Source organism: Malurus melanocephalus, unplaced genomic scaffold (genome assembly GCF_030028575.1).
Source record: "Malurus melanocephalus ecotype Western Australia unplaced genomic scaffold, MMel_1.1 scaffold_67, whole genome shotgun sequence".
Lineage (NCBI taxonomy): Eukaryota > Metazoa > Chordata > Aves > Passeriformes > Maluridae > Malurus > Malurus melanocephalus.
Genome location: NW_026623299.1, coordinates 2510244 through 2529003, shown reverse-complemented (window position 1 = coordinate 2529003; position 18760 = coordinate 2510244). Strand labels below are relative to the sequence as shown.

The 18760-nt window shown below is 40.1% G+C and overlaps 1 protein-coding gene across 1 annotated transcript in view; it reads right to left on the bottom strand.

The window, feature by feature from the left end:
• Window positions 1-18760, bottom strand: part of THSD7B (thrombospondin type 1 domain containing 7B) — a 238689-nt gene that overhangs the window by 84236 nt on the left and 135693 nt on the right. The window contains exons 13-14 of the mRNA XM_057366569.1: window positions 8903-9097; window positions 4613-4876 (exon numbers count right to left, since the gene is read on the bottom strand). Coding sequence (XP_057222552.1) covers window positions 4613-4876; window positions 8903-9097 — 459 coding nt within the window. The remainder of the gene's footprint in view (window positions 1-4612; window positions 4877-8902; window positions 9098-18760) is intronic.

The following is an 18760-nucleotide window of genomic DNA, read 5'->3' as shown; positions in this document are numbered from 1 at the left end:
ACTCAGACTAAGAATGAAATTAAACTTCAGAATATTTTCAAAAACACAGGGAAACATCTGCTSAGAAAACTTTCTATCTGAAGATTTTCAAAATCAGGAATTTACACAATTTTACTTTTCAAAATAAAATTTTCTAGACATGAAAAAATGTATACCACAGTATCTACTAAAATTGCTACACTTCCAAAATTAAACAGACATCTATTCAATGTGCATTTTCAACCTTTTTTTTTCTCCYCCCCCCAAAATTGCTGCCCTGTGGAAGCAGCAATTTTGCTTTCAGCCCAGGATAGACCTGACTCACATTCCTTTAACCTATTAGGCTTTGATTATGGCTTTTTGAGCTATACATAYGATACACAAATATAAATTTGCAGAAAGGCTATTAAAATCTAGGGATTAAAAACTAGCTGACAATAACTCATTTTCTCCTGAAATGGGGTGTGTCAACCCCAGCATTTTCATTTTAGGATGGGTTTGTCCAYCAGCAACTGGAGCACAAACAAGGAGACCCTGCACTGCTGAGAGCAAGGAGGTATTTGAGCATCCCTACCGTGCCCTTCATAAATTCAGAGATAATTAAAGCTTTTTAAGGTGAGTRCAGGTTGCAGCAAACCAGGATCTAYTTGTCTGTGGAGTCTTTTTTTTCCAGGTTCCCGTTGTGGCGAGCACAGCAGAATTTGAATAGGATAAGCACTCTTCATAAATTCCTGCTTTCCATAAATTGCCCGCCGGATCAAAAGCAGAACCTCCATGAAATCTCCAGCCTTTGATTTGGAACAGATGAGGCACCCTATGTTCCTCTAAGATTAAAAAAAAACCCTGTTGGCACCTCACACAAGAAAGAGAAGCAAAGGGACGACGGGAAATCATTCAAAACAAAGGAGATGGGAATTCAAAAATAGTACAAGCAACTCAGATGACAGATTGAGAAGCGGATGAACTGCAATTAAAAGGACAATTTCACGGCCAAAGGGGATGCTCCAAACCAGTCAGAAAASGGAGACCCTTTGGACCAGCAGTGAGCTGAACACAATATAAGCAGTCTTCTGGCAGGAAGGGAAATTGAGGCAAATTACCAATTACAATTCTGTGATGTAGTTAGAGGCAGCCACCTCTATCTGTGGGTTCCTAAGTGCATTTCCAAATTAAAGGAAAAAAAAACAAGGGTGAACCAAATCTAGGAGAGAATCACTAGCTCAGCTGGAAAATGCAGATCATTCATTTCTCAAGTTTATTGAATGGGTGATCAAGGAAAAAGGTGACACCATCAAAATAAAGCAGAGCAATTTATCACAAAAGCCAGTCATGAAAAAAAAATAAAAGTGTACCTTTTTCCTGGAGAAAATATTTGTTATAGAAAGGAATAAAACTCAGAAAAGCCCATGATTTGTATTTTTCAGCTTTGCATAATGATCACAAGCCAACACACAATTAAATAGCAGTGAGGATGGGTAAATCTGCCAGCTGTGACTGCTGTTCCCCCTTCAGCTGACCCAGAGTGCTGACWCCAGGCTTGCTCAGCTGGGTCAGGGCACAGGTCCCTCCCTCCAGCCCAGGTCTCAGGTCCTGACAAAACAAACTGCAGACCCCAGGAAAGTTTACAGAGCATTTCCAAACAGGAACAGCTGGAATGTTTCTGTCTTGASTCTTTCTGGACCTTGGGATACTCTTCTTGCAGTAACTACACCAATGGGGAGAAAATCCCTTTCCAGTTAGGGTATGTTTAAAGGGTTCATATATTTGCAGATAACAGGCTTAGACAGTAGAGTCTAGATTGCTAGAAAACTGATGAACAAACTGACTGGGGTTTTGGTTAGGCTCCCCCCTCGCCCTCCAAGCTRCAAATACAGAACCACTCAGAACAGTCAGTGTAAGAGCAGGAACTCACACCCTGAGCTCTTCTGAGCACTTTATTCCTACACTAGACTCAACTCACAGTACATTCAACTTGACAACTTTGGTACACCACATCACAGGTCACACTGACCAAGTGAAATAAACCCTACTCAAGTCCAAGTTCACAAGGTTTCAGTCAGGAAAAATGAAAATCGCTGCAGCAAAAAGGTTAAAGCCCAGAATTCACTCTCCAAAAAAAAGCTAGAAACTGACCTATTCTGTTCTACACCAYGTACTCAAGACATTACCAAACCTGGGAGAAACTTAATGCTACTTTTAGGGCACAGTTTAAATCCTTACATTGATYTCTCTACATTTTGTAGTTCTTCAAAAGGACATGAAGAACTGAAGGCTAAGTCTTACAACTTCTGTCCTGGTTCAAGGGAAGGGAAGGAAAAGCACTGTTCCACAAAAGGAAAACAGCAGGAAACAAAGAGAAGTCAGGAAATTGGAAAGAAATAAAAGAGGAATCTGTTTATGCCCATCTCATAAAGCAAGAACAATGCCCAGRTATCACAGTGATTGACATGCAATATTTAAGACAATGGATTAATKAGCCATTATCATGGTCAGCTAGCAAATGCCAAAAGGTCACCTGATACTAATCGTGAGCAAGACAAACTGAGCTGCTTAAAAAAAAAAAACTGTCATGAATAATTTCTCAGGGCTTAGCAATTCTGCATGCTTCTGTAAATTGCTCTTCTCCATTATGGTTGAAAAGCATTCTGCTAATTATTAATTGGATAATGATTTGTTTCTATCACTAATTCAATAAGGTGTTCAGAAGTGCATTTTGAAAGTTCCCAGCTCTAGAGACAATAAATATCAGACTTGTCTTCAGATAACCTTGGGATGGAAGTGGAGCCTGTGGAGTTTCTGCCCATTTTCAGTCCCTCTGCACCTGAAGTCACTGTCCACCCCTCTGCCCTCTGACATGGGCCCTGTGCCAGGGCAGTGCCAGAATCATTTCTGCTCACATAAAAATCTGAAGACAAGAAAGCCAACAATAATCCCCTGGAGCTACCACTCCCTACTACCTCCCTAAGAGAAGCCAGGCAATTAAAAATGCCACATAAATATCACTGACAGAAAACAGGCTTCAAGGTTATTTAGAAAAGCCCCACGCACAGACAACCTCCCCTTCTTATAGTGATAAAAAACCTGAGTTYCTCAAAAGAGCAAGTCATGCCACAGGCAAACCCACCTTCCAAAACCCAGCAGCTCCCTTTTTGCAGAAGAAAAGSTAATGTGGGGGAAAGGTGTATTACTCCTCCTTCATGGGCCACAGAGGCATAATCARTTGGCACAAAAGCACATTGTTGAAACACAAACCATGGAAAGCTGCTTTATGAACCCGTGCAGCCAGCTGGAACAGCCATCAACAGCTGCAAGAGGAATTCACTCCAGGACTGAATCATTTCATTAGGCCGAGGTTTGCTCCCTTTTATTACCTGCAGCTCAGGCTGCTGATCCCCATCATGAAGACCCTCCAGAGAGCTGATTTCTCTGCTCTCTTATACCCTCAGGAACATTCACGGTGCCCACTGAATTACTGAATCTCCTCCTGAGACATCACTTGTCCCCTCCCATCACCACAGCTCATCAAGAGTCTTCCACACTACTGCATTCTGCTCTATGGTGTCCTGAGACTTTTGACTGTAAGTCAGAGAGTAGCAGTGATTTGGGGCTGGCACAGGTGCAGAATTTACTCCTAAAAATAAAGGTTGATGTCTGTGGTAAGTGATAGGACAAGGAGGAAYGGCTTCAAACACRCAGAGGGCAGGGTTAGATTAGATATCAGGAAGAAATTCTTGCCTGTGAGCATGGTGAAGCTCYAGCCCAGAGAAGCTGTGGCTRCCCCATCCCTGGAAATGCTCAAGGCCAGSCTGGATGGGGCTTGGAGCAGCCTGGGGTAGTGGAAGGRGACTGAACCAAGATGACATTTAAGGTCACTTCCAACCCAAACCAYYCTAYRACTGCAGTTAACTGCAYACCAYGGGAAYTGGGAGAAAATAYCCAAATGGAATGGMATTTCCTGCTTGCTCTATTTTTAATTCTGCCCTCTTTCAATTTGATATAGGCTACTTGATTACACATTAAATATAGGTGACAGCACCCARCAAGCAGTAACTGGAAATGTGCTCTATCAATTTGAGCTGAAGACTRGTACATAATTGCATGGAGAGAACTGGCTGCTGAAGCCATGTGTGCTTGGCATGAGGGACAGCAGGTGACATCACAGGGATTTTGTAATTAACTATCATTATCTCTAGAAAATGCCAAATTCTTTCATTGAAAACAACCATGCAAACCTCCAAACTTAGTGAAAGGCAATGAAAATTTCTAAACAAGTGAAAGCCGAAGTAGGAGACATCTTCAAACAAAATGCTGATTGAAATAAATATACTTCCTCCAAAGCTTATATTTTTATGGTATTTTCAGGGAAATATAAGAAATGCTTCTGATATTCTGGCAGCACAGCCAACTTTAGCCCTCTTCAACTTCATTTCCATTGCAGAAATGCCAGCAGACCCTCACAGCGAGCAGAACCTCAGTGTTAAAGTGCAAGAAGAAGATATCCAGAGCGTGGATACGGTTCAACACGCACAGCGAACATGTGAGAGCTATTCCAGCAAGCACACACTCAGATGAGCTCCACAGTGAGCCATGGAGTGCTCTTCACACATGCTGGGGGTTGTTTCACATCTCTTACCCGAGCTGCTACAGCGGGATGGCTCCACCAGCGCGCCGTTCCTGTCGTAGCAGGCGATGGCTCGCAGCCGCACGCCCTGACCACACTCCTTGGCCGCTCCCTGGGATGGCATTCCCGGCTGCAGCTCCGATGGACCTCCTCCAATAATGCAGTCAGACCAATTGCCATGGGGCTGGGAGGTGAACACCTCGCAGGGACACGGCTCTGTCTCAACTTGAGGATAAACTTCTGTGTTCTGGCATTTGTCTCGCTTCCTGCTTCGCCCTGTTCCGACCACAGAAAATCTGCGCGTTAGCTCGACATCTGCTGCTCTTGATAACAACACGTCACATTATTTATACTTGCATGAATTCAACACATTAGAACCAAGACAATCTGAATGTTAATATTCAGGKATGTTTCTGAAGCGTCTATTAGCTGCTGCCAGTGCTCTGGCGTGCGAGGACAACGTATTTATCTCCAGGGGCAACCAGAGAACTTGGAAACACTGTTTTGATGGGTAGATCAAGGAGTAAAATACAAAGTATTACTCTAGGAATGGTCTGCCCAGAAACCTCTTCGTAATTTCATATAATATCATTTTCCTCTAATTATCTGATGAAAATAAATTGATTGTTTTGTCTCTATTTGTTCGCAATCAATGGTTGCCAGGACAACTTCTGGAGGACTCTACATTAGCTACGACTTCTTGGAGATTTCTTTACAAATTAGTTAAAGATGTGYTGTGCACACAAACCGTGCTTTGAAGAAAACAGAAAAAGATAATCCTCAGTAAATTATTAGGGCTGGAAAGCATTTCAATGGTTATAGTTGCTTTTATGTTTTCCTTTTCTCTGTTCTCTCAACAGGTTTTAAAAGAAGACTCAGTAGTTTCAGGAAGCAGCAGCACCCTAACAAACCCATGGCACAGCTCTCTGCAATTGCACTCTCCATGCCCTTCTCCTGCAGGACTTCAAGGCATGAGAAGAGGTCCCCAGTACAAGGAGAAATCATGCAAAAAAGAGTTCATGCTCCCTGCATCCCTACAATGGCCCAAGGGAACAAACGTCTGTACACAGCCTCTAAGGATAAAAATCAATGCTGTTCTTGGCACAGGTCAGCCAACRTGCCATGGAACAATCTCGATGCTGGCTGAGCTCAGGGACGTCTTTGCTTTTGGCATCTGCACAGAAGGAAAAATTCATCTTCAGCAACGATCTGCATCTTTATCCCACCCTCAAAACATTCCCTGGGGATCTTGGATGCACTAAAAACAGTTCTGCAGAAGGTTTTCAAAGCTTTGATCCCCAAAAAAGTGTTTTCCCTTTACTGAACACAAGATACTAAAACCAAAAGATAATTTATACAACTCAACAACCCCCTATCTCGGCTGGAACCAAGAGACATTTCACCACACACAAACTGGGTSTCATCAATGCCTGTTTCCATATAAATATGTATCTCCAAATACAAATATGTATCCCCAAAGCAAAGGCCCCTGACTGCAGACCCTTAATATCAGCACTCTTCAASCTCCAGCTCTCAAACTTGTATTGCCAGAGTTCTGGGGAATGCAGAATTTGCCAGCACAAAGGGATGGCAAACACAAAGAAATCAATTAGTGCCAGCATCTTTATACTTTGGTGGATAAACCTTTGTTTACATTTTTATGCATATATTTATCAGCAAATTCAGGTATTCCATACTTCAAGGAAAGTCTTTTAAAAGATTTTAAGTAGATTGGGAGCTCTCTAATGGCACTTCCAGCATTTTCTTTTTGACAAGCCAAGAGAAGCCACAAACTCTCCAAGTTCAGCTGTATGTTCTGTTTTGTATTAGTAAACACAGGAATTTGGGATTTGCCAATATTTTGCCAACATGACACGAAGCACAACAGACTGAGATAAGGATGTAACAATCTCACACTTATGTGACTGGTTTTTTCCAACTTGCCCTGCCATCTGTTTTGTTGGAATCTTCCCCCTCATGAAGTTGCTATGAAAGCCCTGTTTTGAAGGGAAAAGTGACAYTGATCCCATACCCTTCACAAATAAATATTTTTAGAATTAGTGATTTGCAAACTGCTTTAAAAATTGCTGTTAAAAAGACCATCACCAAATTTTTTTGACAGCATAAACCCATCAATTAAATAGTATTTTTAATTACATTTTGAATACTAATAAACATTAAATATATTAAATATTAGCAGATAATACATACTGTACATAAAAATTATATGAAGCATTAAAAATACAGAAAGCGCTTTGTATCCATAATACAGTGAATTAACTGACTGTATTAATTAACTGAAGACTCACCTAAAAGCCTGTTTTAATTATGACTTTGAATTTTGATATGTTCCATAGTAAGTCTTTTGCTTAAGTAATGACTAATTTTATATGTAGAGTCAATGATGAATTACAAAGTAAAATGAATAATACTATTAAAAATTGAGTGGAGGGCAAGCAAATACTTAGCAAACAATTAGAAAATTTCCACTAAATGACATTGTTAATGAACTCTTATAATGAAGCCAAAGCATTCACTCGAGCACAGACGCAACAGTGATGAACAAGAGGTACAATTCCTGCACATTACAGAGAGGTGAAATGCAAATGGATAAAGGACTCTTAACATTACAAAATACTTTTGAAAATAGCATTTTCCTTAAATCTTTGGACTGAGTTCCTACAGATAAGATTTTTTCAAGACTTTGTCTGTTTTTCAAGAAGCTTTCATGCAAATACAAGCTGGCACCAATCTCACTGAGCTCCCCTTTTGAGAGGTGGCCAAACCGAACCCTGATTTGACTGTCCCTTGCTGCTCCCTGGATTTGTCACATCCCCACCTGGGACACTTCACTGCATATTCACCACATGTTTTTCATGACACCTTCAGTGGGCACTGAGACCACGAGCTCCCCGCTGGCAGCAGAAATGGAACCCAGCAAGGTCAGATGGGGAGAGCCTGGTGGTGTTTGGTCACAAATGCAGTGCAGGTGAGAGGACAAACCTGAGTATTATCATTTTTGATCCACTTACTTGAACAGATTTCCATCTGATACAGAACAGAGTAAGAAAGGGGACAAGTAGGGCTGTACTGTTTTGGAACTTGCACAATGTTCATAAAGAAAAYTCAGATTTAAAACTCCCTGTAAGTAATTATTCATTCATTTTTATGTATTTCCTGTAGGATTGTTCTGCTGGAGATCAAGATTTTCTCCCACTATAAACATACARGCATTGGTATAGAGAACATTTTAGAACACACTCTTTGCCAGAAACTACAGAGCATGGTGTAACACTGATTTTTGTGCAAAAGAGAAATCTTTATCCTTAAATGAGCCCCACTGATGAGTGGCAGCATGAATCCTGGATACATGTCTGCAGTGATTTTTAGTTAGTAAAACTAAGAGACTATTCCAGCAGTAACAAATTGATTAACAAGACAGCCACAGACGAGTCTAGGAGGAAGGAGCACTGATGCCCACCTTGTTTTGCTGCCCTTCAGACCCCACCCTTTACCCCAGCAGATATCCTTACAGCAACTTTAGTACTGTGCTTTGAAGTTTCACCTCTTTTAAAGGACCAAACTTAAGCCAGGAACACCACAGCTCTCAAACACAACACAAAAACATGGAAAGATGTGAGCGTCGAGAACAGCAACAGCGAATTTCTTGCAAGCCTTCTAAGAACAGTGTAATTCATTTTTATTTGATTTAATGACACATGTGGGGGAAGACAACTCCCAGCAAAACATGCAGCTCCAAACTATTCATGTTAAGAAGGAGTTTTAAAGCTTTTCAGTTTGGTCAGCATTCAAATAACATAATAACAAACCTCAACAGCAAGTATGGGAGACTGCTCCATCAAATGGTTTCAACTGGTGAGTTTAATGAATACATACAAAAGATCAAACAAAGCTGTTCTAATGGTACAGYTTTTTCTTTATTCATGGTATTAATTTGCCCTGTTGAACTAGGGCATACTGCTGAGCACAAAATTCCCAGTTTTAAACTTCCTCCAGAAAATCACACTGATTTGTACTCTTGCATAGGTATTTTCTGCATGCTTCCCAGATTAACAGGTCAGACAAATTTGCACAAAGCCTGGTCACTGTTTCATTTGGTTTATATCTAAAACCATCTTTCTACCAGTGAGTTTTTCAGCACGGTTTTTGTAGTGGAATGTGTGTGAGGCTGGCAATGATCAGTACCAGATCAAAAATCAGTTAAGGATGTAACTGCTCTGTCTGGATTTTCCGATCAGTCCAGCCACACCCCAATCAGACAAATATTATGAAAAGTTGTACCTGTGAGTGACCTCCTCCTGCTTCTGGTAGCCTCACAGTCAGAGGAGCAGGCTGTGAATTTAGACCAGGGGGTAAATGTGCAGTCATCCTTGCAGGGAACGAGGCACTCCTGGACCAGCGCTGGCATCGGCCCTGCCCAGCGCACGCAGTCACCAACATCAGCAGAGCCACCCAGCTCCGACAGRCACGTCACAGCTGCAAGAAAAGGCACAGAAATCTTTACATCCTTATATASATTGCATTGTGCTCTGGGTGAGATTCACTCCCCTGGATGAATGGAATAAAGCTGATTTGGTTTTAGGTCATTGTTCATGTAACACTCAATGATGCGCTGGAAGCTTCACAAAACCATAAAGACTCACTTTTATTTGACCAGTGTGTTATCCAAATGATGATATAAATTATATATTCTCAAGGAGGCAGTCGTTTTAAGGATTGTGGGGACAGTTTAACCAATGATGCATTGCACAAAACCAARCAAGAAAACTGTGGCCATGTGCCAGAAAACATCTTTGGTCCAGGCCAGGATTCACAGGCTGTGATGCACGGGCTACTCATGGAATTGAAACTGCTTTAAAGTGGTAAAAAAGCCCCTAAAAACTATAAAAGAAAGCCTCCTTCTCCAAAACCATCATCTTTTCCATATTTMAGATGAATGGAATGACTGAGCAGATGCTACAGCTAAATGCTTCTTACAGYGAGGTGTAAGTACCAGGTCTGGCCCCTCCAAATTGAGCTACTTAAATATTGTGATACCTCTTACACTCTCCTACTCCATTGTCTTTTTTTAGAACTAATAATTAATTTTTTTCCGGTGGATATTGGTACTGTATAACCATGACAGAGAACAAAAGTATTTAATGTATAAATCKGAGTCACAGGAAGCCTAGGATAAAACCTGCTAAATTCAGTGAATTAATAGTAGGTAATTATAATAAATAAAAATAGCCTGCACATCATGGAGCCTTTCATTTCATTAATAATAATTAATTCTCACAAAATCTCCAAGATTATAGGCTATTTATATCCTCCAGTGTAGGTTAAACAAAGCAAAGGTAGGTTGTGACTTGATTAAGGTAATAAACTCAGGAACAGAGTAATGAACTGAATTTGGCCACGAGGGTTTAGTCATGACAGGCTCTCTGATTTCAGGCAAGTCCACACTTTGCATCATAAAGCTACTGAGGATAAAATTATTTAATCCAGATTTTATTATTTAACTTTAACAACCTGTGATATTATTTTATGACAATTGCTAAGTAATTCAGGTTTTTGAGGCTGCATATATTTTCCTTGTTGCCAGCATTTAATGTGAGTAGGAGTGCATGAAAAGAAAGGGAAAAAGAACTCTGTTTTCTTACAGTTAAAGAATTTACTGAGGTGTAACTCTGCAATGAATACACACGATTTTTTGGGTTTTAACTACAGTACAGTATGGGAGAAAGCAATGGATTGGCAACCACCTGGGAATAAAAAAAAACCTACCTTATTAAAATGTAATTAGATTTCTATGGAAAAAACCAGCATTTTGAAGAGACTGCAAAAGGCAAGCAATTGTTAAAARTCTCTTTAGACTCAAGTGACAGCAAATCAGCATATTAATAACTATCTCTAAATTGCTGATCCTTGCCTTCCACTTTCAATGCTGTGACCCTTCCCAGCCCCCAACCCTTCTCAATTACAGCAGGGCAAGGACAGAGGCCAGCACTGTGCAGGGACACGGTGAAATTCCCTCCTCAGGAGGGTTAAACCAGCAATGCCCCAGCTCTGGGCAGCCCCATTTCCTCCAGCAAGGACACCCCAGGTTTGGCAGCATAGCTGTGCCCATGTGAAGCGTGGCCAAGGGGACGTTTGGCATCTCCTCATCATGGCCAGGGCTGCTGGCAGGGACATGAGCCATGTCCTGCACTGCCCCACACAGCAGAACAGTGACTGCAGGACAAACCACCCCTCTGCAACGCTCACCAGGAGCTGGCACAACAGCACAGATCATCCCTGACATTCAGCAATAACATCAGTGCAAGTGATGCAACTTCTGGATATCAATATTAAACCCGGCACCCCATTGCTGTGATCAGTTATGATCTCATGGCCACGATCTTCTGCACAAGTGGCCACAATTTAAAGCAAACAAATAATTCACCAAGTTCACTGAGCCTGTTTGGATGCTAAAAGAGATGGATTTACACAGGAGGATATATGAGATCAGGGSAAATATTTGGAAGAGATCATGGAGCTTAAAGAAATTTGTGACAACGGAAACATGGGTAGAGGAAAGTTAAGCTAAACAACAATATAGTGGATTAGATAAATACAAGCATGGAGCCAAGAGGAGCTGAATAGAATATTTAATGTGTTGTCTAGTAAGAGATATAACATCTAAAGGAGGAGAGGAGGATCTTCTGTGATTCTTGCTACATGATTAAAATCTTGCTTGAGGTGAGCTGCATGAACTGCTGAAATAAAATAAATAATTAAGCAAAAGCCCATTAGGGCATTTTCATGGACTGGGAAGGGGCAGGCAGGAAYCCACTCCAGTGGCTCCATCAGGAATTTGTCCCCTTGTTTCTGTTTGCTGTAAACTTCCCAGTTTACTTAGCTTCAACTTCTAAGAGAAAAATACTTTCATACACAACCATTTCTGCAAAGAGAATGAGAGAAATTTGTTTTCGGTGAACCCTCAGGAAAGTAAAATTATTTATCCTTAGTGGTTTCAAACTACTGATTGGTTTGGCTCATATGTGGTTTATACTGCATAAAAAATATTTCYCCTTAATCCTCAGTTCTGTCACAATGGTTTTAAATAAACTCATACCGCAAAGCCATTTCTGTTATGTCAACATCTCCTTTGTTTTTTCAAGTGGGATACCCCCAGAGAGCAAATGCAGTCCATTTGCAGCCTRTGCACTGAGAAAAAAAAATCAGAGTAATAAATCCCTCCCAGGCATAATGTGTGATTTCTACCATCTCTGCAGCATTAAAAATGGACACAAACATATGAATAAAACAGCTAATAAYAGGACACTGCCAGATAAAGGCCTTCGAATTATAATATTGATTTTCACCAAGAGGGGACATGCAGGATTTCCTTTTGAACTCTCACTGTTCTTTTTTATTACCACCAGTCAACCCCACTAAACCCCAGTTAAACACTTGGGGCCAAACTGYGGGATCACATTTTAATGCAGCTCCATTGATATACAAAGAACTGCTGTCGCAAAAAATAAAAACCAAAACACCTTCTCTTGTAATGATAAACATGAAATAATGAATTAAACTGAAATGTAGCCCGGCTTAAGAGGCTAAAAGGAAATAACTTTTTTTCAGGGAAGGGCTGGAATTGTTTAGCAGACGGTGTGGGTGCACCTGTGAAGGTACCAACACAACGTGGCGATTAATCTGAGCAATGAAAATAGCTGCAGATGCAGCTGCTTTGCTTCAAGGCGTAAGTCAAATGTTAAATGAAGAGCTTGGGGAGCAAATTTCCCTTTCTGCTGCTGCAGGGCCCCGCCAGGAGACTGAGCAAGGACTGCTAAGGGGATATTCAGTGTGACAGTCTGTGTCTCCTGGCTTTGCATTGCCACCCACAGGAGCGTGTCTGTGTGCCAGCATCCCAGCATATGGCACACAGAAACATATGGGAGCTACATTCTGTAACTACATTTCTCCTCAATTGAAAGTAAATAACAGACACTTCTCCCATAAACTTTTAGATGGTGAAATCGAGTGTTTGCACACTGTCAGATTGCAGAGGCACTGAAGGCATCCTTGGATGATGCTGCATCATCACCAAAGTGTGTCAGCATCCAGCTGAGGGAACTCAGGTGCTGCCAGGAGCACGTGSTTGACTTGAGAGCAGTGGAGATGATCCTAACAAAAGGAATTGTGTTCAGAATGAAATATTACAGGCACAGCATTGCATCCAATAAGGAAACGTAACATAAATTTAATTCCTCTTAAGTAAAAATCCAATTACAGACAGCCTCTGTAATCACTTTCATTTACCAAAGTTACAATCAATTCTCCTTGAAAAATGCAATCCAACAGATTCCAAAGGGTAAAAAGCTAAAGACTGAGAGTATCAACTATGAACCAGTAAAATTATATTGTACCATGGCTCTCGCAATTTGAGAAAAGCAAATTAGTGTTTTCAAAACTCTGGAATTAAATGTCATTAGAACACCTGAAAACAATGACTGATAATTCCAGAAGGTACACTCTGGCCAAACACTAAAACTAAAGCTATGCAGTAGTGCAAATCAAATGACTGGAATTAGTACAGGAACAACAGGATGAGCTATGAGTTAGACAAGAGCTTTAATGCCGAGAGGTGCAAGCACAAGGTAATAATCTTCCCTGTCTTCAAATTCCAAGAATGTCTGAAAAATCAACGCCAGCATGTAAAGTGAAAGAAATTATTTTAATATAGCTGTTTACCCTCTTGTTCAGAAAAACCCTCATTTCTGTTGCATAATTATTGTTGGTATTCTACAGCCTAATGAGATAACATATAACTTCTTCCACTTATCACTAGTGGTAAGTGAAAAAGAAGGTAAGGGATAATATGTTAGGAAAAAAAAATAAAGTAACTTCAAGGATCTAGACTTGCTCACTGTAAGTATAGTGTCAGAACTCATGATGACCTCATTTATTTTCTATACTGATGCTCCTTTATACTTACAAGTTTCTTCAGAATCCCASRTGRAACACTTAYGAAATTCCTGGCATGTTAACACAAACCCTAATTATAGGAGGCCAGAAGYTGAYACAATAGAAGACACAAGATAAGGCKCTGCTGAGACTCAGGTTTAAGTTTAAGRTCCTGATTCTACAAGGACATAAACTTCATCCTGAACTTCATCCCTGTGGCAGCCCCCTTGGATGCAGCAGCACTCCCTGCAAGGAAGGGTGTCCAAAATCTGGACTTGCAGAACCACCCCACAAGATAACCATTAAAAATAAGTCTGAGGAAAAGAACAAATGATGCCAGGAAGGACATCACAGACAYAAATCTCATACAAATAACTGAGGAAGAGCTGGGACAGCTCGTTATTCAGCAAGAAAACTGTCTCTGAGGTCACCAGTTCCCCATTTTGYAATTATTAATGATATTGACAGTAGTGCTAAAGGGCTGACAAATGCCACGGAGCAAACAGAGCACTGAATAAACACAGATCCCAACCAACAGGCTCTATAAACAAACAAGGGGAGCCCAAGATGAGCTTGGGATGCAATAAAKATGGTAAATACCAACTGAAAAGATAAAAGGAAAGCAACTGAAATGATTTGCATGAAAAGGGGGTCAGGGAAGAAATGGGCAAAAGAGTTGGGTGCAGAGAATTAGCATGGAGAAGAGATTGTAACAAGAAAGGGGAGAAATCTGGGATAGAATTAGAAGGAAAGGAAAAAAAAAAACCATGCACAACTGTGACCATCCTTCTCAAGCTAAAGGTCCATGTTTTAGCTGCTCTTTAGGTTGGTTTCTCTTTGCAGCCTTTCCATGTCCATGTAAAACATGAACATGGGGTTAGTGTAGGCACAGAAGACTCAGAATGAATCCCAGCTGCAGATTTCTGAGGGCAAGCAAGGTGAAAGGGCACTTCCAGTACCTTTAATGCCATCAACTGCACTCATCTCTCTCCCATCTAAAATAACTCCTTGCAGTACAATTTTTCTTCRATACTCATGGATGAGGTGATTGATTATTTGGTTTGGAATACAGAACCGGAACTGCTCTAAGAGCTGAGCTGCACATGCGAATTTTGCCAAGCTGTGTGACTTGAGGTTTCACTTTTCCTCATCTGTGAACMAGAACTGCCCACTGCTAGAGGAGAAGCAGGACAGAAATGCTGTGAATCCATTCCTCCTCCCACACACACACTGGAGGAGAACACATTTGATACGTTAATGTTGAGCATTATTTTCATACAAGTATTTTCTTATCCTAAGTGGTTCATGCACTGCCTGACCAAAAAAGCAAAATAATATGAGTTTTTAATGTTTCAAATTTACTTTGTCCAGAGAATARCTGCGATCTGAATGCTTCTACATTATGCAATCAGTCTAAAGCATCTCTCACAATTTTTTCCTTTTTTCCCCCCTTACATTATTATAGGTTTTGAATTGCTTTTACTTCCATTTTCTATTAAAAAGAAAATCAATGGAAGTGCATTAGATGATTWATGATAGAAATTATGCTCCTTTCAGAGAACATAAAACACAAAAACATGTTWATTTTTTTCCTTTCTGTGGCCCACAATTACCAAAATTACTCRAGTTCAATTTCATTGTAGTGCCTAACATCAAGTTATATTTAAGATGAATTATTTATTGCATAACTTGAAAATAAGACTCAAGATATCCCGTTATAAATATGCACATTGAGATGACAGTAAATACAGAGAATCAAACAGGGCAAATAACACGAGAGAGAGAAAATGGAAAACAAACACAACATTTACAGTATTTCTAGTAACTCAAGTTGGAAAATCACTGAGCTGATTAAGCAAGCACTGACTTTCMTCGCAGTGAAGCACAGATCCTAAATCCAGAACACAACACTGACACACCCACATATTCACAACTGCCCTGACATCATATTTAAAATATGATGGTCCAAGATAACACCCAAGACTTGAGGCCACCCCTTGTCCTCATCTCCCCATTCCCCAGCTCTGGCTTTTCTCATTTTGCCATTCAGAACTCCCACTGCTCTTGGCCCCTTGCTCAGGGAGGAGCAGCTACAGCCACAGGGACACACAGAGGCCCTTCAACAACTTTCCAACTCATCCTCATCTACATTCCCCTCATGGAAACTGCTCTCTAAGTTTTCTCAAGTACCAATGGATTTTGTATATGTGGTCCTGCAAAAAACTTTCCACTTTAACTATTGCTTTTCTACCATAAAGAACAGATAAGAATACTAAATGCTTTGAGGTCTGAAGTCTGGCTACTCATCTCCAGCCTAAAACTGATAATACAACTGAAATTACTTTGACTGAAGCTAATAAAAACGCAAACTCAAATAATTCATGTTATCTAAATTAAGTATCTTTCAGCCATCACACAATATTATCCACCTCATGAGAGAAAAATAAAGATACTGGACTTGAGATTCAAGGGTCAGCACAGTCTAAGTACAATAAAAACACTGTACTTACATTAAGGGTGAGAGAGRCAGAAAGAGACTGTGAAAAATTTCCCACGCACAGCCTTGAAAATTTAAATGTGTGAGAGTTTTCAGAAGATTTACTCAGTGGGAAAGCTAAGTACACAGACTGGAATCCCAGTAAGAACAAAGTCACGCTCTCATGTGTGCGAGTTCCATACATAGATACATAATATATTAATTATACATCCAGAAAGGCTTTTTATACTTCTACCTAAACATTTCTGCTGTGCAGGGAAAAGGTGYTTTTTGGAAACCCTGTGTCAGGGCATCCATTCTTTGCAGGAAAAAAAAAAAATAAGATCAAACCAAACCAAAAAAGACASCCAAATTCTTCAGAAGAGACTAACAGTCCAAGAAGGGTGTATTTCTAAACTGGGCATACAGAAGACCCTGACTGCCATAAGAACTGGTATTTCCCCTGGTTCCTCCTAAATTAACTTTTTTTGTGTGTGAATGAAGCAGATCCAATAGCTTTGCTTTTCAAAAATAAAAAAAAAATTACATCCATCTTTCCTTAGGTTCAGACCATTCTCACTGCTAATACGKTCCTTTTTACTCTTCTTTTGAAGCTAACAGATCTAAAGGGACAATTTGGTTTTTCCTTCTAATCTCTTAAAAACAAGGCAGAAGATCAGAGAAGATGCAAAGGGAGGTATCTTACAGGACRTTATGATTTTCATACAGTGATCTTCTCTTCCTTTCTTACAGGCAGAAAAAAAAAAGAAACATTTCTTATTTAGCTGCTGCTACTCATCTTAAATTGCACTAAATAGTTATAATTGATGGCGGGGTTATAAAGCAGACTGCAATCCTGCTGAAACAACTGGAAAACTCACAATTATTTCAAYAGGAAAACAACAGATCTTATTACACTTCCTTTTTAATGATTTCTGTATGAATAAAGCATTTGTTTACAAGCATTTGTTTCTAAAGCAATTACACAATCCAAACACTGACTGATCACAATAGGATCGTTCGTGTATAACAGATACAACATTTGGACACAGAAAGTTCTCTATTCCTTTACCATTGGTTCAGAACATATAATCGATGGTTTACTTAACTGAAAAAAACAATCAAATGCAATAAAAACAAATAAATACAACAGAACACAAATTGCATCAGATCCAGAAAGAGTTTCCACCCTGCTGAAAGACTGTTAGYATTTTTAGCTAATCTTCACATGCTTCATTCAGGAACCACAGGCTGGGACACTGCACTATGCATTATGCTSCATTTTCTTTTATTACAGTCTTTCCAGTAGAAATCATTTTAATCTTGGCTATAATAAATCACCAGTTAGATTCTCAGCTTATACCCTCTTTTCACCTGTGAAGTTTTGTTCTCYTTTGTTGGAGCCCCAAGCAGTTTCTCCCATAAAATTACTCCTGTGTGAATCTTTCTTGATGCAGAAGGTTTCTGCCAACTGTCATTATAAGATCAGAGGTTTAAACTGAGGAGCACTTAAAGCAGGGGAAGGTCATTTTTGGAAATTAACTTGGAATAAAATGTTACAGAAGTGGAGGTGGCTGTTCCTACAGTGCCACAGCAACTACAGTGCACCCACCATTTACCTCACAGGCATTTCCTGGCTTGTTTGAGAGCCACAAGGATTTACCATCAGCTCCCAGCTCCTCTAAGAGCAGAAATACCCTTCACACACGCAGCAGCAGAGCCCTGGACCAGGCAGGGCAGCTCAGAGGAACATCTGACCCTTCCTTCCCTGAAAAGGGAACAAACTATGTCCAGTTATACCCAGCAATACCACAACCYTCAAAACCAAGGAGACATAACCAGAGGGGCTTGCAGAATTTCCCAAAGGGGCAATCGCTTCTTCCATTTTAGAGTAAGTTATTTAGGAAATAAAATTCAGTGCAAAACTGACTCAATACTTTGAAAATCCATCAGGATTCACATCACATTTCCTTTTCAGAAGCGAGAACTGATATTTGGAATTTTAAGTGTGTATTTCAAAGAAACAGTAAACAGCAGCTTTTTAATTCATCAGAAGCCCAAAGGTAAGGGAACTTTCCATACAAATGTGCTGTACTTGGGAGACCAACTCTTGCTGTTGCTGTAATGAAAGTATAAATACAGCATAGCAGGMATTCATAGTAATTTGTTTCTATGAGCAAGTTTGACATGGCACAGCCAAATAAATTCAGATTGTACARCTACAGAGCAGTGAGACATTCTCTGAGCTACTGCCCTGGCATTTTGCCTTTCCTCCATCATTCATTGCATCAGACCTTTGTCTCMATTTCTCTCTAAACCTTTGTCTTGTCCTATTTGAAGGCCCACGCTCCAGGGTTATATCTTATCAGTTAATTAACTTTTAGAATGGAAACACAGCAAAAATGACTATATAAACTTTTGCTCATATATATCAAAGCCAATGTCAACCAGTGTGGTTCCTGTGTACCTAATCCAGGAGACTTATAATAAAATCTCATCTTCCATTTACAGCCTGAGGCAATAGTAGGTCTTGTAGAGAGAAATGCGAAGTGATGAGGTTTAGTAGAGCAATAACATTGCTCAACAGTTTAAATATTGGTCTAGCTACTGAACTTTATGCCAGGAGGTTCTGGCATTACATTATTAAATGCCAATATTTCATCCACGGTTTTCACTTACTCAGAATAATGCATAATTCATTTCAGGAAAAAAAAGATAAAATTGAAATTTAA